This window comes from Petromyzon marinus, unplaced genomic scaffold (genome assembly GCF_048934315.1).
Source record: "Petromyzon marinus isolate PM22_M1 ecotype Great Lakes invasive population unplaced genomic scaffold, UKy_Petmar_22M1.pri1.0 PM_G_Scaffold_17, whole genome shotgun sequence".
NCBI classification, from domain to species: Eukaryota; Metazoa; Chordata; class Hyperoartia; order Petromyzontiformes; family Petromyzontidae; genus Petromyzon; species Petromyzon marinus.
Window position 1 is genome coordinate 3,742,332 of NW_027422728.1, and position 24,756 is coordinate 3,767,087.

The following is a 24,756-nucleotide window of genomic DNA, read 5'->3' on the forward strand; positions in this document are numbered from 1 at the left end:
AGTGTATAGTGTAGTGTATAGTGTAGTGTATAGTGTAGTGTATAGTAGTGTATAGTGTAGTGTATAGTGTAGTGTGTAGTGTACAGTGTATTGTATAGTGTAGAGTATAGTGTAGTGTATAGTGTAGTGTATAGTGTAATGTATAGTGTAGTGTATAGTGTAGTGTATAGTATAGTGTAGTATATAGTGTAGTGTATAGTAGTATATAGTGTAGTATATAGTGTAATGCATAGTGTAGTGTAGTACACTAGTACAGCACACTGGTGGGTTAGCGAGCACTCTGGATACCGTGACATTTCGCCAGCAATCACAACAACCAGCTTCGTCAGGCGACAGCCACATTTGTGCATTTATTCATTCACACAATCTAACCCGGATGATATCGGCTCGCCGAAAACCAACAGCGTCAAACTACGAAAGTGCTGCGGCATCGTGGGAGCGGCCGATGAAACTGGCCGGGTTCGGGGAGAAATAAAAAAACCGAGACGCTGACGTGGCGCACGAAGGCTCACGACGTTGTACGCGCCATCGTGACGCCGCCTGTCGCCCCGGTAAAACAATAATATAAACATGCGGAACTCCCTCTCGGTGCCGGACGTCGTGACGGACCGTGCCGATGTCGCCGCTCGTCGACCCCCGGCCACGCGAGGGCGAATTTAAATTCTCCCCCCACCCCCTTCTCCCTGGCTCCCTGGCACGACGCCTGGTCGCCTCCCGTCCAGCGGCACAACGCCGGGGGAAAGCGCTGGGAGGTGAGAGACCGTCGCGAAGACTAAAATAAAATAACAAAAAACTGCGTCCGGTAACGGAGAGCTCTTTTGTAAAACAAAATTCCCACCCCCACCCCACCCAAAAAAAAGTGAAAAGCCAAACTCGGGGCACCGATTGTAACCGGCACAAGGCAAATATCCCCCAATGCTGAAAAACATCGCTCAGTTGGGATCAAACAACAACAACAATTCTTCTTGGTTCTTACGGGGGGGTGGGGGTTCACCCGCTCGCGAAGCGACAATCCCCGGCGTTGCCGCCGGCAACCGGAGGCACGGCAAGGCGGGGCACGGCAAGGTGGAGCACGGCAAGGCGGAACACGGCAAGGTGGAGCACTCTCGCTCCTCCCCCCCCGCCCCACCCCGAGCCGCTTCTCAAAAATCTTCCTTCCACTCCTCATCGTCATCTTCGTCTGTGAAAACCTGCGGGGGTCGGAATAAATTAGAGAGACGGTGACCGACCCCACCCCCACCCCCCACCCACTGGGGTGGCCAGAAGCGGATCGCTCACTCAGCCTAAGCAGTGGGCGGACACTCGCTCACCGCTCGCTCGCTCGCCACCCACCCCTCCTCACCGTGTAGTCGTAGCTGCCAGCTCCGCTGTCTTGGTGCTGAGGCTGCGGTGGCAACTCGTGCAGCTCCATATCCGCCTTGTTGCCACTCTCTAGCATTAGCAACTACACACGGAGCATCCCCACAACACGCACAGTGTGTGGTGAGTCTGTGGGTCTCTGTGTGGTGAGTCTGTCGGTCTCTGTGTGGTGAGTCTGTGGGTGTCTCTGTGTGGTGAGTCTGTGGGTCTCTGTGTGGCGAGTCTGTGGATCTCTGTGTGGTGAGTCTGTGGGTCTCTGTGTTGTGAGTCTGTGGGTCTCTGTGTGGTGAATTTGTGGGTCTCTGTGTGGTGAGTCTGTGGGTCTCTGTGTGGTGAGTCTGTGGGTCTCTGTGTGGTGAGTCTGTGGGTCTCTATGTGGTGAGTCTGTGGGTCTCTGTGTGGTGAGTCTGTGGGTCTCTGTCTGGTGAGTCTGTGGGTCTCTGTGTGGTGAGTCTGTGAGTATCTGTCTGGTGAGTCTGTGGGTCTCTGTGTGGTGAGTCTGTGGGTATCTGTCTGGTGAGTCTGTGGGTCTCTGTGTGGTGAGTCTGTGGGTATCTGTCTGGTGAGTCTATGGGTTTCTGTGTGGTGAGTCTGTGGGTATTAATTTGGCAATCGTCATCAGGAGGCGAAACGAGGGGGAAGAAAGTTGCTGAGCAGGCAGCAGGCTGTTTTAAAGTTTTAAAGTTGGGTGTAGCCCAAGGGTCATAAACGAAGTGGGCACAACTTTACCGAAAGACCCAAAGAAAATGAATTCCTGCAGTCACGAAAGCTTTAGGTCGAGTCTAAGTGTGTCTCTATATATACACTACACTATACACTACACTATACACTACACTACTATACACTACACTATACACTACACTATACACTACACTACACACTACTATACACTACACTACTATACACTACTATACACTACACTATACTATACACACTACACTAGTATACACTACACTATACACTACACTATACACTACACACTACACTATACACTACACTACACACTATACACTACTATACACTACACTATACACTACACTAGTATACACTACACTATACACTACACTATACACTACACTACACACTAAACTATACACTACACTACACACTACACTATACACTACACTACACACTACACTATACACTACACTATACACCCCTCTGTGTCCTGGCGGTGTGCCACTCACGTAGCCACGGTCGCCCTCCGCGTTTCTCTGCGGTGCCTTGGGGAGAGTGGGGGGATCCTCCCTGCACGCATGTGGGTAGTGGGGGGGTAGTGGGGGGGTAGTGAGGGGGTAGTGGGGGGGGGTGGTGGGGGGGGGCACAACGGCAGGTCGTCACAAAGATGACCCCGCGGGCACCGCCGACGTCCGCCCCACGTCCGAGAGAAGCGAGCGACTCACGTGGGGCCCCAGGGCTCCTGCCAATGCTGCTGCTGCCGGCGGCGTCGGCGGCGGTAGAGCAGCAGCAGCAGCAGCAGCGTGGCCACCAGGGCGAGGGACACGGCGAGGATCGCGGCCGGAGCGGCCCAGCTGGCCCGGCCCGCCGCCGCCGCCTTCTCTGCGTGGCACAACAACGATCCCCCGCGTGGCGTCAGCGTGCCGCCGTAGCACGACGACGACAACCGCCGCGATGACCACACGCGCCAGGCTTGGTGCGCTTTGAGGCTCGTGGCGCTCGCACCCGGGCGTTGCGGGTCGAGGGAGCGAGACGAAGGGACGGACGGAGACAAAGTCTCCCCCGTAAAGGCCCCGGCGGACTGTCGGGGCAGGTGCCGTTAGCGAGTATCAGCAGCTGTGAAGGCCGTGATTGTGACAAACGAGGGGATGGGTGGCCAGAACAGGGACACACACACGGACACACACACGGACACGCACACACACACACACGGACATGCACGCACACACACACACGCACACGCACGCACACGCATACGGACAGACAACCATGCACACGCACACGGACAGACACGCACCAACACATGTGCATGCACGCACAAATGTACACGGACACACACACATGCAACATTCAGAGATGCGAACAAACCTGTTCGTGTGTCCAGTTGCCTGTTCAGACCGAAAGTCGTGAGTTCAACCGGCGTGCAACAGACGGCGGTGGTGGCGTCTACATCGGTAGAACGTGAAGATCCAGTGTCATTTACATCTGTAGAATGTGAAGATCCAGTGTCATTTACATCTGTAGAACGTGAAGAACCAGTGGCAGAACGTGAAGAACCAGTGGCCTCTACATCTGTAGAACGTGAAGAACCAGTGGTATCTACATCTCCAGAAGGTGAAGAACCAGTGGCATCTACATCTCCAGAAGGTGAAGAACCAGTGGCATCTACATCTGCAAAACGAGAAGAACCAGTGACATTAATATCAATAGAATACGAAAAACCAGTGACATGTACATCTGCAGAATGTAAAAAACCAGTGCCATCTACATCTACAGAATGTGAAGAACCAGTGGCATCTACATCTGCAGAACGTGAAGAACCAGTGGGATCTACATCTGTAGAACGTGAAGAACCAGTGGCATCTACATCTGTAGAAGATGAAGAACCAGTGGCATCTACATCTGTAGAACGTGAAGAACCAGTGGCATCTACATCTGCAGAACGCGAAGAACCAGTGGCCTCTACATCTGCAGAACGTGAAGATCCAGTGTCATTTACATCTGCAGAACATGAAGAACCAGTGGCATCTACATCTGCAGAGCGTGAAGAACCAGTGGCATCTACATCTGCAGACAGTGAAGAACCAGTGGCATCTACATCTGCAGAGCGTGAAGAACCAGCGGCATCTACATCTGCAGAGCGTGAAGAACCAGCGGCATCTACATCTGTAGAACGTGAAGAACCAGTGGCATCTACATCTGCAGAACGTGAAGAACCAGTGGCATCTACATCTGCAGAACGTGAAGAATTAGTGGCATCTACATCTGCAGAGCGTGAAGAACCAGTGGCATCTACATCTGCAGAGCGTGAAGAATTAGTGTAATCTACATCTGTAAAAGGTGAAGAACAAGTGGCATCTACATCTGCAGAACGTGAAGAACCAGTGGCATCTATATCTGCAGAACGTGAAGAACCAGTGGCATCTACATCTGCAGAACGTGAAGAACCAGTAGCATCTACATCAGCTTTGGGTCTCTGTGTGAGTCTATGGGTCTCTGTCTGAGAAGTCTATGGGTGTCTGTGTGAGTAGTCTATGGGTGTCTGTGTGATGAGTCTATGGGTCTCTGTGTGAGTAGTCTATGGGTCTCTGTGTGAGTCTATGGGTGTCTGTGTGAGTAGGTTATGGGTGTCTGTATGATGAGTCTATGGGTCTCTGTGTGAGTCTATGGGTCTCTGTGTGAGTAGTCTATGGGTCTCTGTGTGAGTAGTCTATGGGTCTCTGTGTGAGTCTATGGGTGTCTGTGTGAGTCTATGGGTCTCTGTGTGAGTGGTCTATGGGTCTCTGTGTGAGTCTATGGGTGTCTGTGTGAGTCTATGGGTCTCTGTGTGAGTAGTCTATGGGTCTCTGTGTGAGTAGTCTATGGGTGTCTGTGTGATGAGTCTATGGGTCTCTGTGCGAGTAGTCTATGGGTCTCTGTGTGAGTAGTCTATGGGTGTCTGTGTGGTGAGTCTATGGGTCTCTGTGTGAGTAGTCTATGGGTCTCTATGTGAGTAGTCTATGGGTCTCGGTGTGATGAGTCTATGGGTCTCTGTGTGAGTCTATGGGTCTCTGTGTGAGTAGTCTATGGGTGTCTGTGTGATGAGTCTATGGGTCTCTGTGTGAGTCTATGGGTCTCTCTGTGAGTAGTCTATGGGTGTCTGTGTGATGAGTCTATGGGTCTCTGTCTGAGTCTATGGGTCTCTGTGTGAGTAGTCTATGGGTCTCTGTGTGAGTAGTCTATTGGTCTCTGTGTGAGTCTGTGGGTCTCTGTGTGAGTAGTCCATGGGTCTCTATGTGAGTAGTCTATGGGTCTCTGTGTGAGTCTGTGGGTCTCTGTGTGAGTAGTCTATGGGTCTCTGTGTGAGTAGTCTATGGGTCTTCTTTGGTTCTTTCGGTAAAGTCACGTAGAATGAGAATAAAATAATACATTTATAAAATAAAATAACACAATAAAATTCTCACGACGTTTCGGCCACAACACAAAGCGGTCTTCATCAGGTGAAGGGACGAGACTGTCTGGAGGACAGCGCTGGAGCGAACAAAGCCACGCTGTAATCGCGACCTTTAAGCTGTGTGAGAAGAAACAAAGCGCCTTGACAAAGGAATTAGCATAGAATTTAGCATTGAAATGGCTGAGTGATTAGCTTGTGACTGGTCACAGAAATGGCTATGTTAAAGTCAAAGCATACACATCCACAGAGGCACCCATTGACAAAGGAATTAGCATAGAATTTAGCATTGAAATAGCTGAGTGATTCGCTTGTGACTAGTCACAGAAATGGCTATGTTAAAGTCAAAGCATACACATTCACAGAGGCACCTAGTACAAATCAAACAGGAGAATTTAGCATTGAAATAACTAGGAGAATTTAGCATTGAAATAACTGAGTGATTAGCTTGTGACTGGTCACAGAAATGGCTATGTTAAAGTCAAAGCCTACACATCTGAGCAATTCACAGTAACTGGGTATACACTACACTATATAATGAATACTACATAGTAAACCAATAAAAAACTAAAATATAAATTACCCCAATGTTTCATATTCTTTGGTTCTTTCTGTAAAGTCACGTAGAATGAGAATAAAATAATAAATAATATTCTCACGACGTTTCGGCCACAACACAAGCGGCCTTCATCAGGTGAAGGGACGAGACTGTCTGGTAGGACAGTGCTGGAGTGAAAGAGCCACGTTCAGATCACGGCCTTTAAGCTGTGTGAGAGGAACAAAGCGCCTTGACAAAGGAATTAGCATATAATTTAGCATTGAAATGGCTGAATGATTAGCTTGTGACTGGTCACAGAAATAGTTATGTTAAAAGTTAAAGCATACACATCCGCAGAGGCACCCCTTGACAATGAAATTAACATAGAATTTAGCATTGAAATAGCTGAGTGATTAGCTTGTAACTGCTCACAGAAATAGCTACGTTAAAGTCAGACCATACACATTCACCGAGGCACTTAGTACAAATCAAACAGGAGAATTTAGCATTGAAATAACTAGGCGAATTTAGCATTGAAATAACTGAGTGATTAGCTAGTGACTGGTCACAGAAATGACTATGTTGAAGTCAAGGCCTACACATCTGAGCTATTCACAGTACTATATAGTGAACCAATAAAAACTAAAATATAAATTACCTTCATGTTATCAATAAACTCTATATTCTCCAAGCAGCTAAGCTACCAACAATAAGTCGTTATATATCACAATGCTATATGGCGAAAAAATGGGTGGATTCTTACCCTCAACTTCAGCACCACGGATAGCTACGGGCCCCGTTCAGACGGACGAGTTCGTCCATGGTCGGAACAGAGGAGGGGGAGAGAGACAGCTGCGAGGCCCTAGTATACTCCATGTTGTAAAACCATACCATTAACCGTGGTGTGAGAGGTATTAAGAGGCAATGCTGGCGAAAGAGCTGCGGTCTGAAGGTCATCGTAAAAATACAATTAATTAAGAACAGAAATGATTTAAAACATCTTTCCAGTGGTTACTAAGCCAGAATCCATCTTCTCGGTTGAAATTGTCTCTGTGCTTGTATATGTGAATGGCCTCATGAACGAATCTCTCATGGTAGTCGGTTGGTTTGCAAAGAACTTCCATCTTGGAGAAGTCAATGTCATGTGAGCCCACTGAATTATAACAGTGATCTGCCACGGCAGAGGAGTTCGTTCTACCGTGTGTCAAGTCTGCTTTATGTTCGCGGATGCGGTCCGAGATATGTCTTTTGGTTTCTCCAATGTAGCTACTACCACAGAGGCACTTTAGTTTGTAAACGCCCGGGTACTGTATGTCTGGAACAGCATCTTTTACAGATGGAACTAAATCACGGATTTTATGTACTGTGTTGAATCGGACCTGGATCTTGTGTTTATTCAGGATTTTGGAGATCTTTTTAGTGACCCCTGCAATGTAGGGTAAGGTGATGGTTTTCAGTGGCTCCACAAGATGATCCTTCTTCATGACTGGAGTGATGGCTTTGCGGATTGTGTAGTCGGAGTAGCCATTAGCCCTGAGAGCCTGGTGTACGTGCTTGAGTTCACGGTAGGACGAACTCCTCTGCCATGGCAGATCACTGTTATAATTCAGTGGGCTCACATGACATTGACTACTCCAAGACGGAGGTTCTTTGCAAACCAACCGGCTACCATGAGAGATTCGTTCATGAGGCCATTCACATATACAAGCACAGAGACAATTTCAACCGAGAAGATGGATTCTGGCTTAGTAACCATTGGAAAGATGTTTTAAACCAATTCCGGTCTTAATTAATTGTATTTTACGATGACCTTCAGACCGCAGCTCTTTCACCAGCATTGACTCTTAATACCTCTCACACCACGGTTAATGGTATGGTTTACAACATGGAGTATAATAGCGCCTCGCAGCTGTCTCTCTCCCCCTCCTCTGTTCCGACCTTGGATGAACTCGTCCGTCTGAACGGGGCCCGTAGCGATCCGTGTTGCTAAAGTTGAGGGTAAGAATCCACCCATTTTTTCGCCATATAGCATTGTGATATATAACGACTTATTGTTGGTAGCTTAGCTGATTGGAGAATATTGAGTTTATTGATAACATTAAGGTAATTTATATTTTAGTTTTTTATTGGTTCACTATATAGTATTCATTATACATTGTATTGATACCCAGTTACTGTGAATAGCTCAGATGTGTAGACCTTGACTTCAACATAGCCATTTCTGTGACCAGTCACTAGCTAATCACTCAGTTATTTCAATGCTAAATTCGGCTAGTTATTTCAATGCTAAATTCTCCTGTTTGATTTGTACTAGGTGCTTCGGTGAATGTGTATGCTCTGACTTTAAACATAGCTATTTCTGTGACCAGTCACAAGCTAATCACTCGGCCATTTCAATGCTAAATTATATGCTAATTCCTTTGCCAAGGCGCTTTGTTTCTTCTGACACAGCTTAAAGGTCGTGATCTGAACGTGGCTTTTTTTCACTCCAGCGCTGTCCTACCAGACAGTCTCGTCCCTTCACCTGATGAAGGCCGCTTGTGTTGTGGCCGAAACGTCGTGAGAATATTATTGTGTTATTTTATTTTATCAATTTATTATTTTATTCTCATTCTACGTGACTTTACCGAAAGAACCAAAGAAGACAAAGCGGACTTTCAAACTCCAATCCAACCGCTCCCCACCACCCCACTCTTCCACACCCCCCCCCCGCTCCCCCCAACCCACAACAAACCCCACCGACACCCTCCCGCTCACCCGCAGCGGGGTCCCGCGTGCCGAAGCGCAGCGCGTAGCGCAGCGCGTGGTGGTTGTTCCACACGTAGAGGGCGCGGTCGCGCGTGTTGTACTGCACCGACGTGATGAACCGGAACGGGTTGGGGAACGGGACGGAGACGCGAGCGTCCCGCCGCGAGTCGGTGTCGTACACGTAGTCGATGCGGTCGCTCGTCCCCCCTCCTTCTCCTCCTCCTCCTCCGGCGGCGTCCGCCCCTCCGTCGTCCTCGTAAGTCGAGCGCAGGACGTGGAGGACGCCGCACGCCATGAAGGCGTCGGAGGCCAAGCGCTTGACGTAGGCCGTCTCGAAGGAGGCCTCGACGCGCATCGCGCGCGGATTTAAGCGGCTCACCACCATGCGCCCGTGGTTCTGCTCCGTGGCGTAGATGACCCAGAGGCCGCGCTCGTCGGCCGCCAGGTCGATGTCGGACTTGCCGCCCCAGCGGTAGGGCGAAGTGTCGTAGTAGTTGGCGTTGGGGATGAACGCCTCGCCGCCCTTGACGCGCGTGCGCAGGTCGAACTTGACGACGCTGCGCGTTCGCTCCTGCGACGGCGCGCAGCGTGGGTGGCAGGGAGATATTAAGTGAGTGAGTGTGTGGTGAGGTGAGTGAGTGTGTGGTGAGGTGAGTGAGTGTGGTGTGTGTGTGGTGGAGAGGTGAGTGTGGGTGTAAGAGGTGAGTGAGTGTGGTGTGTGGTGGAGAGGTGAGTGTGGGTGTGAGAGGTGAGTGAGTGTGTGTGTGTGGTGTAGTGGTGGGTGAGTGTGAGAGGTGAGTATGTGTGTGTGGTGGAGAGGTGAGTGAGTGAGTGTGAGTGTGAGAGGTGAGTGAGTGAGTGTGTGGTGAGTGAGTGTGGGTGTGGTGGAGAGGTGAGTGTGGGTGTGAGAGGTGAGTGAGTGTGTGTGTGGTGGAGAGGTGGGTGAGTGTGGTGGAGAGGTGGGTGAGTGTGTGGTGGAGAGGTGGGTGAGTGTGTGGTGGAGAGGTAAGCGAGTGTGGGTGTGAGAGGTGAGTGTGTGTGTGTGTGGTGGAGAGGTGGGTGAGTGTGGTGGAGAGGTGAGTGTGTGTGGTGGAGAGGTGGGTGAGTGTGTGGTGGAGAGGTAAGCGAGTGTGGGTGTGAGAGGTGAGTGTGTGTGTGTGTGGTGGAGAGGTGGGTGAGTGTGTGGTGGAGAGGTAAGTGAGTGTGGGTGTGAGAGGTGAGTGAGTGTGTGTGTGGTGGAGAGGTGGGTGAGTGTGTGGTGGAGAGGTAAGCGAGTGTGGGTGTGAGAGGTGAGTGTGTGTGTGTGTGTGGTGGAGAGGTGGGTGAGTGTGTGGTGGAGAGGTAAGTGAGTGTGGGTGTGAGAGGTGAGTGAGTGTGTGTGTGGTGGAGAGGTGGGTGAGTGTGTGTGGGTGGGGAGAGGTGAGTGTGTGTGGTGGAGAGGTGGGTGAGTGTGGGTGTGAGAGGTGAGTGAGTGTGTGTGTGGTGGAGAGGTGGGTGAGTGTGGGTGTGAGAGGTGAGTGAGTGTGTGTGTGGTGGAGAGGTGGGTGAGTGTGGGTGTGAGAGGTGAGTGTGTGTATGTGGTGAGGTGAGTGTGAGTGTAAGAGGTGAGTGAGTGTGTGTGTGGTGGAGAGGTGGGTGAGTGTAAGAGGTGAGTGAGTGTGTGTGTGGTGGAGAGGTGGGTGAGTGTGGTGGAGAGGTGAGTGTGTGTGTGTGTGTGGTGGAGAGGTGGGTGAGTGTGTGGTGGAGAGGTAAGTGAGTGTGGGTGTGAGAGGTGAGTGTGTGTGTGGTGGAGAGGTGAGTGAGTGTGTGTGTGGTGGAGGGGTGAGTGAGTGTGGGTGTGAGAGGTGAGTGAGTGTTTGTGTGTGGTGGAGAGGTGGGTGAGTGTGAGTGTGTGTGTGGTGGAGAGGTGGGTGAGTGTGTGTGGGTGGGGAGAGGTGAGTGTGTGTGTGTGTGGTGGAGAGGTGGGTGAGCGTGGGTGTGAGAGGTGAGTGTGTGTGTGTGGTGAGGTGAGTGTGAGAGGTGAGTGAGTGTGTGTGTGGTGGAGAGGTGGGTGAGTGTGTGTGTGGTGGAGAGGTGGGTGAGTGTGTGTGGGTGTGAGAGGTGAGTGTTTGTGTGTGTGGTGGAGAGGTGAGTGAGTGTGGGTGTGAGAGGTGTGTGTGTGTGTGGTGGAGAGGTGGGTGAGTGTGGGTGTGAGAGGTGAGTGTGTGTGTGGTGAGGTGAGTGTGAGTGTGAGAGGTGGCTGAGTGTGGGTGTGAGAGGTGAGTGAGTGAGTGTGTGGGGAGAGGTGAGTGAGTGTGGTGTGTGTGTGGTGGAGAGGTGAGTGAGTGAGTGTGTGGTGAGGTGAGTGAGTGTGTGGTGAGGTGAGTGAGTGTGGCGTGTGTGTGGTGGAGAGGTGAGTGTGGGTGTAAGAGGTGAGTGAGTGAGTGTGGTGTGTGGTGGAGAGGTGAGTGAGTGAGTGTGAGAGGTGAGTGAGTGAGTGTGTGGTGAGGTGGGTGAGTGTGAGTGTGTGTGTGGTGGAGAGGTGAGTGTGGGTGTGAGAGGTGAGTGAGTGTGTGTGTGTGGTGTAGTGGTGGGTGAGTGTGAGAGGTGAGTATGTGTGTGTGGTGGAGAGGTGAGTGAGTGAGTGTGAGTGTGAGAGGTGAGTGAGTGAGTGTGTGGTGAGGTGAGTGAGTGTGGGTGTGGTGGAGAGGTGAGTGTGGGTGTGAGAGCTGAGTGAATGTGTGTGTGGTGGAGAGGTGGGTGAGTGTGGGTGTGAGAGGTTAAGTGAGTGTGTGTGTGTGGTGGAGAGGTGAGTGAGTGTGAGTGTGAGAGGTGAGTGAGTGTGTGTGTGGTGGAGAGGTGGGTGAGTGTGTGGTGGAGAGGTGAGTGAGTGTGGGTGTGAGAGGTGAGTGTGTGTGTGGTCGAGAGGTGGGTGTGTGTGTGGTGGAGAGGTGAGTGAGTGTGGGTGTGAGAGGTGAGTGAGTGTGTGTGTGGTGGAGAGGTGGGTGAGTGTGAGTGTGTGTGTGGTGGAGAGGTGGGTGAGTGTGTGTGGGTGGGGAGAGGGGAGTGAGTGTGAGAGGTGAGTGAGTGTGTGTGTGGTGGAGAGGTGGGTGAGTGTGTGGTGGAGAGGTGAGTGTGGGTGTGAGAGGTGAGTGTGTGTGTGGTCGAGAGGTGGGTGTGTGTGTGGTGGAGAGGTGAGTGAGTGTGGGTGTGAGAGGTGAGTGTGTGTGTGGTGGAGAGGTGGGTGAGTGTGGGTGTGAGAGGTGAGTGTGTGTGTGTGGTGAGGTGAGTGTGAGTGTAAGAGGTGAGTGAGTGTGTGGTGGAGAGGTGGGTGAGTGTGGGTGTGAGAGGTTAAGTGAGTGTGTGTGTGTGGTGGAGAGGTGAGTGAGTGTGAGTGTGAGAGGTGAGTGAGTGTGTGTGTGGTGGAGAGGTGGGTGAGTGTGTGGTGGAGAGGTGAGTGAGTGTGGGTGTGAGAGGTGAGTGTGTGTGTGGTCGAGAGGTGGGTGTGTGTGTGGTGGAGAGGTGAGTGAGTGTGGGTGTGAGAGGTGAGTGAGTGTGTGTGTGGTGGAGAGGTGGGTGAGTGTGAGTGTGTGTGTGGTGGAGAGGTGGGTGAGTGTGTGTGGGTGGGGAGAGGGGAGTGAGTGTGAGAGGTGAGTGAGTGTGTGTGTGGTGGAGAGGTGGGTGAGTGTGTGGTGGAGAGGTGAGTGTGGGTGTGAGAGGTGAGTGTGTGTGTGGTCGAGAGGTGGGTGTGTGTGTGGTGGAGAGGTGAGTGAGTGTGGGTGTGAGAGGTGAGTGTGTGTGTGGTGGAGAGGTGGGTGAGTGTGGGTGTGAGAGGTGAGTGTGTGTGTGTGGTGAGGTGAGTGTGAGTGTAAGAGGTGAGTGAGTGTGTGGTGGAGAGGTGGGTGAGTGTGTGGTGGAGAGGTGAGTGAGTGTGGGTGTGAGAGGTGAGTGAGTGAGTGTGTGGTGGAGAGGTGAGTGAGTGTGGGTGTGAGAGGTGAGCGAGTGTATGTGTGGTGGAGAGGTGGGTGAGTGTGAGTGTGTGTGTGGTGGAGAGGTGGGTGAGTGTGTGTGGGTGTGAGAGGTGAGTGTGTGTGTGTGGTGGAGAGGTGAGTGAGTGTGGGTGTGAGAGGTGAGTGAGTGTGTGTGTGGTGGAGAGGTGGGTGAGTGTGGGTGTGAGAGGTGAGTGTGTGTGTGTGGTGAGGTGAGTGTGAGTGTGTGTGGTGGAGAGGTGGGTAAGTGTGGGTGTGAGGGGTGAGTGAGTGAGTGTGTGGTGGAGAGGTGAGTGAGTGTGGGTGTGAGAGGTGAGTGAGTGCGTGTGTGTGTGTGGGGAGAGGTGAGTGAGTGTGGATGTGTGTCGGGAGAGGTGGGTGAGTGTGTGGGAAGAGGTGAGTGAGTGCATGAGGGAGAGGGAGGGAGGGAGAGGGGGTGGGGAGAGGGAAGGTGAGAGTGAGGGGGGGTGAGTGTGTGTGTGGTGGAGAGGTGAGTGTGGGTGTGACAGGTGAATAAGTGAGTGTGTGGGGAGAGGTGGGTGGGTGTGTGGGGAGTGGTGAGTGAGTGAGTGTGTGAGGGAGAGGGGGTGGGGAGAGGAAAGGTGAGCGTGAGAGGAGAGTGTGAGTGTGTGTGCATGTATGAGTGGGTGAAGGTGTGAGCATGAAAGATCCGGGCGTGGTGGTGGTGTTGGCCACGCCAGCCCCTCGTACGCTGCGCCTGCCCATCATAGGTGCTGCTCGCTAACAGCGCTTGCCCCAACAGTCTGTTGAAGGCTCTACAGGGGATCTTGGTCTTTGATGAGCACAAGTGAAGTGCGTGGGGGCGCTCCTCACAGTGTGTGAGGGAGAGTGGAGGTGAAGGTACAAAGGTGTTTGAGTGCGAGTGTCTGAGTGTGTGTGTGTATGTGTGTATGTATGTGTGTGCGTGTGTGTGGGAGCGGTAGTGTAACGGTTAGCGCTACGCTGCGCTACGAACCCGGCGACCCGGGTTTGATTCCCGCTCACGGCCAACACCGTCAGTAACGATTATCTGAACCGGTCCTGGGCCTCCCCTAGGTCGACTCAGCCTCAAATGAGTACCTGGTGCGGTGTGTAAACATTGCCACTAGGGAGACAAAGGCGGTCGGGCGTGGTGCTGGCCACCCACCCCCTCGTGTACCGTTCCGACCTTCATAGGTGCTCGCTAACAGCACTTGCCCCTACAGTCTGTTAAGGCTATATGGGGGATCTTTATCTTTGTGTGTGTGTATGGCTGCTTTGGGTACGCGGTCCAGACCTCCCCAGAGACCCTGGCTGACAGAGGAGGTGTTCAGGATGGTTGAGAAAAAGCGACAGGCCCATGCTCATCGGCTACAGCATCCCACGTCGGAGAATGAGGAGGCTTACCGCAGCCTTCGCTCGGAGGTTCGGAGAGCCGTGAGGCGCTGCAAGGATGGGTGGTGGTCGCGGGTTGCTGTGGAGATGGAGTCTGCCTCAATGGCCCGCGATCACAAATCTCTATTTAACTCCATCAAAAAAGTAACCTGCAGCGCCACACCTATTACCATCATTAGGGGAAAGAACGGTGATCCGATCTCCGACCCCCAGGAACAGGTTTGCAGATTTGCTTAGCATTTCTGTGAGGTCCTGGGGGAGGGGGAATCCCTCAGCCTGGAAAACATCATGGGACAAAGTGGGGATGACCCTGCTGAGGCTGCTGTGCCTCAAATATTGGAGGAAGAAGTCACTCCCTGTGAGTGGCTGGCTGAGGTGCCATCCATTGAGGAAGTACTGAAGGCGATCCAGAGCCTGAAACCAGGAAAGGCACCGGGCAGAAATGATCTCACAAGCGAAATGCTGAGGGATTGTGGCGTTTGTGCACAGACTGCCCTACATGACATCATAACAACAGTCTGGACCACTGGATGGGTTCTGCAGGATTGGAAGAAGGGGGACCGCACAGACTGTAACAACTACAGGGGAATCTCAAGGATTATTCAACATTGCCTTGCTAGGCACACTGAGGAGAAGCTGGCGGAGCTCCAATACGGTTTCAGGAAAGGGCGGTCCTGAACAGATGCCATATATTCTGCCCGTGTGCTACAGCAGAAGTGTAGGGAATTCCAACAAGACCTACATCTCTGCTCCATTGACCTGGTCAAGGCCTATGATACCATCAATAGGCCTGGGCTCTGGGTTGTTCTTCGTATTTTCGGAATCCCTGAGCCTCTGCTCATGATCATTAAGGACCTTCATGATAGTGAGCGGGCCCGGGTAAAACTACGTGGCCGGGAGTCAGAGCCATTCCCTGTACACCTTGGGGTGCAACAGGGATGTCCTCTGGCTCCAACATTATTTAACATCTATTTCGACCACGTAGTTCGTGAAGCCTTCAGTAGCTGTACCCGAGGAATTTCCATCTGGTACAGGTAGAATGGGAGGCTGATCGATGCCCGGGTGCGGTCAAGGGATGGCTCCCTATTGGTCAACCACGTTATGTATGCCGACGACCTGGTAATAGCAGCTCACTCAGAGGAGAAATTGGAGGCGCTGCTGCTGAAACTAGAGTGTGCCACGGAGTGGTGGGGCCTTACCATCAGCCCCACCAAAACTAAGCACCTGCCTGGGTATTTTGTACCAACGGACACTCCACCCCCACAACTCCCAATCGGTGATGGGGCAGTTGTGGAGAGAGTGGAGAGTTTCCCATACCTGGGCAGTGTGCTTATGACTGGCTCCAGTTTAACAGCAGAGGTCTCACTCTGAATCAGTCGAGCGGCAATATCTTTTCATCGGTTGCATAACGCTGTGTGGACGCTACCTGGTCTGTCGCTCCGCACTAAGCTTCAGGTCTTCTCGGCCACGGTCATTCCCTCCCTTCTCTACGCTTGCGAAACGTGGACCCCCCTAATGGAACATCTACGCCGGTTAGAAACATTTAGGCTGGCCTGCCTACGATCCATCCTGGGTTTAACCAGACTGGATTGTGTGAGGAGCTCACAAATCCTTGAAAGATCTGGGCAGGGTCCCATCGGTGAGCTCCTCCGGCAGGCAAGGCTGCGATGGCTGGGTCATGTAGCCCGCATGCCCAGCCACCGCATGCCGAAACAGCTTTTGTTTGGCCGGATTGAGGGGGCTTAGCGGGCGCGGCACGGGCTAGAGAAGAGATGGAGTGATGTGGTACAGGAGGACGTGGAGCTGAGTGGACTTGCCGATGACTGGTACCAGCGGTGTCAAGATCGGCCTCTGTGGAGGAGGCTCGTGAAGGATGCTACTGGGCAGTTGGAGGCAGTCGCCCTCCAACAACAACGGAGGGCGGAGGAGCGACGCTCACAACAGCGAGCGGAGCGCCGGGTGGCTAAAGCACAGCAGGTTGGCACAGTAGGGGGCACAGGTGGTGCATCAGCCAGTCATGTCTGTCAGCCAGTCACCCGTGGCACCTGGGTCTGCCCCGTGACCTCCTGCCAGCGGGCGTTCGACACTTCACATGGCCTCAGGGTGCACATAGCCTGGCACAAGCGTCGTGGTGACGTCACCGCCACTTAGTGGCGAATGGCGGTTGTTGTTGTTGTTGTATCTGTGTGAGTCTCTGTGTGTGTGTCTGTGTGAGTCTCTGTGTGTGTATCTGTGTGTGTATCTGCGTGTGTATCTGTGTGAGTCTATGTGTGAGTCTCTGTGTGTGTATCTGTGTGAGTCTCTGTGTGTGTATCTGTGTGAAACTCTGTGTGAGTCTCTGTGTGTGTATCTGTGTGTGTCTCTGTGTGTGTATCTGTGTGAGTCTCTGTGTGAGTCTCTGTGTGTGTCTCTGTGTGTGTCTCTGTGTGAGTCTCTGTGTGAGTGTCTGTGTGTGTATCTGTGTGAGTCTCTGTGTGTCTGTATCTGGAACTTATTTCGCACCGTACGTAACCGAACCTGCCCAGGAGGAGCGGCTGGTATCTGTGGAGCCGTGGGCTGGGTAAATCTGTGAGCAGGAGCGAGAGACAATTAAACTCTCAAGCATTCGGTGTTTCGTATCGAACCTCATCTCAAACAATAGAAGGGCGCCCCCTAGTGGCAGCTGCCCCTGTGTGGCACAAGGTGGCCCTGCACCGGCCTGCACGTGGACATGAGTGTCGATAGGGGGCGATCATTGACGCGTCATCTCCTTGTGGAGTTTCTGGATAGTGTTACTAGAATTGCCACAATTTTGACCGTGACACCAACATGCAATGTGCGTTGTGAGTGATACAGTGGTTTGTTTGACATCCGCTGTTAAGCAGACTGCGCATGTTGTGGTGAATGTTACTGGGGTAGCCAGATATGCCTGTCGGATTTGAACCTCGGCAACGAATAGAGAATGCGCTACCATATTCCTAGTTCTTTCGGTAAAGTCACGTAGATAGAAAAATAAAATATAAAAATAATAAATTAACATTTTCATTATAAAATAATAACAAATTAAAATAATAAATTGAAAATAAATTGATGAAAAAATGTCATGGGTCGACTGACTGAGATGACCGTCCAATGCACCACCTGTGCCCCCTATTACACACACAGTGTACACACACAGTGTACACACACACACACATTGTGTACACACACACAGTGTACACACACACAGTGTACACACACACATGTACGTACACACATTGTATACACACAGTGTACACACACAGTGTACACAGTGCACACACACACAGTGTACACACAGTGTACACACACACACAGTGTACACACACATTGTACACAGAGTGTACACACACACAGTGTACACACACAGTGTACACACACACAGTGTACACACACAGTGTACACACACACAGTGTACACACACACATTGTACACAGAGTGTACACACACACAGTGTACACACACAGTGTACACACACACATTGTGTACATACACACAGTGTACACACACAGTGAACACACACAAAGTGTAGACACACACACTGTACACACAGTGTACACACATTGTACACACACAGTGTACACACACACACACACAGTGTACACACACACAGTGTACACACACAGTGTAAACACACACATTGTGTACATACACAGTGTACACACACACAGTGTATACACAATGTACACACACAGTGTACACACACACACAGTGTACACACATTGTGTACACACACACAGTGTACACACACACAGTGTACACACACAGTGTACACACACACAGTGTATACACAATAATGTCCACGTTGTTGTTGTAGCTGAGCCCACGCACCCAAGGGAGGGAGCAATGAAAATTAATCTAAATCAACTTAAACTCCAATCCCGCTGTGACGTCACCACTCAGCATTACTTCATCGGCGTGAAACGCCAGGGGGAGGTGTACCTCGCTAGTGACGTCATGTCACCAAGGTATTCCACCGCGCTCTTGAGCGTGACGTCACCGTGCGCTTGGGTCACTGCCGATTGCGTCCCAGTGGCAATCCTTATTTGGGCAAAGCTACGCCCAGTGACGGTGACTCATTAACATAATGTATCCGTTAAAGCCGTCGCGAGTTTATTTGCGACGGGTTCAGCACCACGACATATGGGACGGGTCACATTAGCATAATTTGTTAATTCTCTAATTTATTTAGTTACGGAGCAGCTCATTGTGGGAGGAGCGTGTCTGGAGAGGCCTACCCACCTGCTGGAGAGGCCTATCCACCTGCCGCTGGGAGGCCTACCCACCTGCTGGAGAGGCCTATCCACCTGCCACTGGGAGGCCTACCCACCTGCTGGAGAGACCTACCCACCTACTTGGAGGCCTACCCACCTGCCGCTGGAGAGGCCTACCCACCTGCCGCTGGGAGGCCTACCCACCTGCTGGAAGGCCTACCCACCTGCCGCTGGAGAGGCCTACCCACCTGCCGCTAGGAGGCCTACCCACCTGCTGGGAGGCCTACCCACCTGCTGGGAGGCCTACCCACTCTGCTGGAGAGGCCTACCCACCTGCCGCTGGAGAGGCCTCCCCACCTGCTGGGAGGCCTACCCACCTGCTGGGAGGCCTACCCACCTGCCGCTGGGAGGCCTACCCACCTGCCGCTGGAAGGCCTACCCACCTGCTGGGAGGCTTACCCACCTGCCGCTGACAGTGGTACCTGGAGCGTGCTGATGCTCAGCTGATGTGTCACACCGTGGCAAACCCCGCAGCTAACTCATTCACGTGGAGCAGGCCAAGAAACGACTGAGCTCAAGAAGGGCTAGCTCGAGTACCATCCTGCGGCGGGGAAAGGAGGCGGTGCAAGCAGTTCAGCCGAGCCCACAACAGCCAAGAATCTGCTGTCTGGGAGAGGGGGGTGGGCGCTGTTAAACCCTAGCACATGGGCGAGAAGCCGTGCATGTGTGACGAGTGCGGCAAGACGTTTTTCTCACGCTCGGCCTACAAGTATATATATTTTTCTATTCCACTTGTGTGTAAATCTGTGTATACCCCGGATATTTTAGAGATGGCAATTCTCCTGCTGTGTGTCCTACTGCTGTCTCTCCCGGCCATATCTAGTGCCACACTCAACTCTACAAATGGCTACCCTCCTTATTTTGCGTCAATACTTGTTGCTCGATTTGCCACTACACCTGCAAATGAAACAGCTCATAGACACTTCTACACTCCATCATTGTATCCTTTTAAACCCTATCTTTGTCCCATTACTTCACCAGCACTCCTTCCAAACTTCATTCTGCTCTTAAAAATAACACCATCTGCGAGCTGCTGCTATTCGTCCAAGGTTCGCCGCTCTTCATCCTTTCACAGAAAATACTTATGCAAACTGTTAATTCTACTTTTCTTATTCCTGGGTGGTATTGAGCTTCATCGTGGCCCAAATGAAAAGAGCTCGTATAATTCTGTAGATTTTTCTGGCAGGAAAGGTGTTGGTGTTCTACATGTCAACATCAGAGGGCTTGTGATTAAATTAAGTCAACTAAAACTAGAAGTGGCAAATCTTGATCCGGACATTTTTTGCCTAACAGAAACATTTCTCACTCCTGCCGTCAATGACTTGCAGATTACGATTGAAAACTACAACCTTTTTCGGCTTGACCGAGGATCTAAAGGAGGTGGAATTGCTATCTATGTTCGTAACACTATTGCATGTTCACCAGCTCACTCCTTGTTTAAAAAATGTTGCTTTGAAGGTCTGGCTCTCAGAATAACTCTCCCAAATAATCAACAGATATTGGTAGTGTGCTGCTATAGACCGCCTTGTGGGAAGGATGTTGAAGCTGCATCGGCACTGAGAGAGCTTTTTGGGGGTCTCCCTAAAGGTGAAATAATTTTAGTGGGTGATCTAAATTGGAGTTGGCTAAACCCGCCGGCCATGGCCACAAATTTTACAGATGAATTTAACTTGTTTCAATTAATAAATGTCCCCACAAGACCCAACCTAAAAAATCCAGGACAGTCAACTCTGCTTGACGTCCTATTGACAAATGCTCCTCACAATTTCGCACTGACTGGTGTTCTGGGTAATAACCTTAGTGATCACTCCTTAATTTTTGGTGTGGGATCATCAGCCAGACCCAAAGCCCCCCCTAAAATTGTTGAGAAGCACTCTTTGAGGCACTTCAGCACTCAGGCATTTACAAATGATGTGCTTCACTCGGATATTGATAAGGTCTGTGATATCCCCAACCTGACTACGGCTTGGGAGACTTTCAGGTACACGTTTGTCCAAATTCTTAACAAACATGCTCCGTTGGTTAGATTTAAAACTAAAGGCAACCGCCCACCATGGTATGATCCTTTGATTACAAAGCTCGTGAAAACTAAGGACAAGGCTTGGGCATGTGCTCAGAAAAGTAATTTGGTAAATGACTGGCTAGAATACAGGATTTTAAGGAATAGATGCATAACAAAAAATACGGCATGCAAAAAATGCCTATTTTTCCTCCACTCTCCTGGAATCACATGGAAATGCCAGGATTTTTTGGAAAACAATCAAATATGTCGAAAAGGCATCCAAAACAGAAAATCTGCCCGTTGAGCTTCACCAAAATGGGGAATATTTTTCAGATCCCAAAAAAATAGTTGACAATTTTAACCTTCATTTTTCTGAAGCTGGTAATCTTTTTAATAATGTATTGCGAGTCACCCCTGCTCCTGCAAATTCCTACACCCCTGTCCAAACATTAAACGAATTTAGTTTCCAACCAATCCACGAAAGTAATGTTCTGAAACAACTGTCCTACCTCAAAGGGTCCTCCTCTACCGGAGCGGATAGTTTTCCCATCTTTGCTCTACTAACTGTTGGTCACCTAATATACAAACCTATAGCCCATATTTTTAACCTGTCCATCAAAGAAGCATCAGTTCCTCTAGAATGGAAACATTCCTATGTCCGTCCACTTCACAAAGGGGGCCCTAAAGATGATCCCAATAACTACCGACCTATCTCAATTTTGTCCCCATTGATGAAAATTTTTGAAAAATTATTGAACTACCAAATTAGCGGTTTCCTGTCCACCAACAATCTACTACATCTAAAACAATCTGGTTTCCAGAAAAAATACAGCACCACATCTGCTGCATTAGACTCTTTGAATCAAATTTACAATAGCCTTGATAATAAGCAGTACTGTGCCTGTCTTTTTCTTGACTTGTCCAAAGCTTTTAATACAGTTGACCACAACACCCTGCTTAGTAAACTAAGTTGCCTCGGTTTTTCCGAGAACACAGTACAATGGTTAAAAAATTACCTCTTTTCTCGCACCCAAACTGTATTCACAGATGGTTGGAGGTCAAACAGTGTTAAGATAACAAAAGGGGTTCCACAGGGTTCCATCCTCGGCCCCCTCTTGTTCTCTCTTTATGTCAATGACTTGGGCACTGAACTGGATCATTCCAGGGTAAATCTTTTTGCAGATGACACGATACTGATTACTGCTGGCCGCTCTCCGGATGACGTGATTGCTAAGCTCCAGGGTGATTTCAACAAACTACAACATCAGCTAGTTTCTCTTAAACTAGTCCTGAATACCTCCAAAACCAAGGTGCTATGCTTCTCTCCGGGACTAAAGCAGGAAGTTATTTTTCCCCAATTACATTCCTTGAATAATTATCAAATAGAGCAAGTCAAGATCTATAAGTATCTTGGGGTCATCCTGGATTCAAAACTTAGTTTTGAAGATCACATTGATTATATTGGTAAAAAGACAAAAATAAAAATTGGTTTTCTGTATCGACACAAGCACTGCTTCCCCCCAATGTTCCGTTTGGAATTGATAAAAGCTACCATACTGCCTCTACTTGACTACTGTGACATCGTGTATAAATCAGCCCCAAGTACTGTACTGAAGAAGCTTGATTCCATCTATCACTCGGCCTTAAGATTTGCATTGAACTGCCCATATAGGACTCACCACTGTGATCTCTACATTGTGTCAAACTTAACATCTCTTAATGTTCGACGGCTTGTGCACCAGATCTTATTTATTCACGATGTACTTACAAAAAATTCCGCAGACTACCTACTGGATCTCCTCTCTGTTTCAAAGAAAAAATTTGACCTCAGGTCTTCGCTCATTTACCAGCTTCACATTCCCTATTGCCGTACAAAAACTGGAGGAAGGGCCTTTGCTATTGATGCCCCCAGGGTCTGGAATGCTATTGCCAATAAACTGCAACTTGAATCACTACCTATGAGATCTTCTCTCAAAACTGCTCTAGAGGAGTTGTACAACCCTAGCTGCCACTGCTATTCAGTGGTCTAAAATATGGCTCTAGATTTTGGTGTTATAATTTATTTATGTAGTTTATTGTTAAAAATTCGATCACAGTCCCTATGATCACTGTTACATTGGATTTATGGCTTTTATTTTGGTGATTTCGAAAAGTTTTTTTGTTTTGGCCATGTTTTTGTTTATTGTAGTACGGAGTTAGACTGATGGCTTTAATCTTAGTTGTCTTGTGGTTGTTGTTGTTATTTGACTTGCATCCCACTGGGATTGTTGCACACAGCGTTGGTGTACGGTGGTATTTCAGGAATACTTTGATATTTTTTTGCTGTATTTTCTGTTTGCACAGTCACACAAAGTCTGTTTTTTTGTTTGTTGCGGTTGCACCCGATTCAAGAGCCGAATGGCTCACAGGGCTATACCAAATAAATGAACTATGAACTAACTATGAACTATGTCTAGTTCCCCGGAAGTGACGCCATGTCACCTGCTGCGCGTGACGTCACGAAGCTATCGCTTCCTGTTACCTCGTGACGTGCACTGAAATCCGAGGTGAGAAATTCTCATTGTGGTTGTGGTGGTCGTTGTGGTGGTGGTGGTTGTTGTTTACCAAGGTAGAGCCTCGCTCTCTCTCGTAGGGATGTCAGTTGAGTAGCAGCGAGCATGGGAATCGATGTCCAAGTTGGAACTTTACAACGCGGGGCCTAGCCACGCGGGGCCTTGCCTCCTGCCCTCGCCTGATTACATTTACTTTAATTATCTCGCTTAAGTTTAATTTGTCTTCACCCGGCTCGCCACTTTGTAACTTTGTTTTATTGTAAATATTCACGCAGTTTTTATTTTTTTCACCAGGCCAAGCCCGCTTGAGCTGCTATACCGCTCTTGTTATCAGAAGCGACCTGCCCACAACAACACAAGGTGAGGCTTTGTCAACGTGTGTGAATGTTTTGACTTAAAACTTTGGTGACTGCAGGAATTAATATTCTTGGTTCTTTCGGTAAAGTCACGTAGATAGAAAATAAAATAAAAATAACAGATAATAATTTTTCTTTTTTTAAATGAAGCAAAACACCCCACGACGTTTCTATGGCAACATTAATGTTGAAGATGCGAGGGCTTACAGGAATATTTATGACATTTGCCCTCTCATTGCGTGCCATGACAGTGCTGTTTGCACAGTCACACATAGTCACTGTAAGATGATTTTCTTGGTCGTGTTTTTGTTTTTTTGCTTGTTGTGGTTGCACCCGATTCAAGAGCCGAATGGCTCACGGGACTATAACCAAAATAAATCAAACTGAAAATCAAAAAAACTGAAACCGCGTGATGAATTTGGGAAAGTTTTTCACTGCATCTCCAAATATATATAAAAGGCAAAGTTGTGATTGTGTTGTCTGTTCAAAATGTTTAGCGTACTTCCCGACATGCAACAAACTGGAAATTTGCCATGTGGGTACTTTCCAGACTGTACACCGTGCAAACATTATACAAATACACTTTTGTGTTTTTGTTGGGGGGGGGAGCTCAATAATGTATAGATTTTTTGCACGGCAAGTGAGCTGTGACGTCAAATCTGTCACGTGACCCTCGCATGTGGAAGCGTAACGCATTGTAGTGTAGCGGTTAGCGTTGTCTGTGTGTGTGTGTATCTGTGTGTGTGTCTGTGTGTGTGTCTGTGTGTATCTGTGTGTGTGTGTCTGTGTGTGTGTCTGTGTGTGTGTGGAAGCGTAACGCATTGTAGTGTATCGGTTAACGCTACGCCGTGCTACGAACCCGGTGACCCGAGTTCGATTCCCGCTCACGGCCACCACCGGTGACGATTATTTGACCCGGTTCTGGGCCTCCCCTAGGTAGACTCAGCCTCAAACGAGTAACTGTCGTGTAAACATCGCCACTGGGGAGACAAAGGCGGCCGGACGTGGTGGATCCAAGTCCCGGGCGAAGCCGGGTAGTACAGCTAGTCATGAATACATGAATGAATATAGACGTGTAAGTCACGTGTGACTGTTTATATTCATTCCTCCATGGCTCGATACTGACGTGTAGATGGTGTGGATATTCTTATTTTCTGTCTGCAGCTGACGCTGGTCTGATGGAGCAAAGGCAGTCAGCGCAGCAGCTCGGTACGACAAGTCAACAATGCGACCAGCGTGCATACAGCACGGATCGGACTGGAAATTTGACACAGCACCAGAGAACTCGCACAGGAGAGAAACCCTTCAAGTGCACTGTGTGTGACAAGGCATTTTCAGATTCATGGCCTCTTAAAAAACACCAGAGAACACACACGGGAGAGAAACCCTTCAAGTGCAGTGTGTGTGGGAAGACATTTTCAGATTCATCTGCTCTTAAAACACACCAGAGAACACACACGGGAGAGAAACCCTTCGAGTA

General features: G+C 49.8%; 1 protein-coding gene across 1 annotated transcript; it reads right to left on the reverse strand.

The window, feature by feature from the left end:
* Window positions 1-828: 828 nt before the first annotated feature.
* Window positions 829-20,918, reverse strand: LOC142911186 (uncharacterized). Its single transcript, XM_076060288.1, has 7 exons — window positions 20,898-20,918; window positions 8,763-9,324; window positions 3,406-3,708; window positions 2,763-2,919; window positions 2,547-2,607; window positions 1,343-1,444; window positions 829-1,190 (listed from the first exon to the last, which is right to left on the reverse strand). Exons 1-7 carry the CDS (start codon window positions 20,916-20,918, stop codon window positions 1,143-1,145), a joined length of 1,254 nt encoding a protein of 417 aa, XP_075916403.1. The 3' UTR covers window positions 829-1,142.
* Window positions 20,919-24,756: the final 3,838 nt, after the last annotated feature.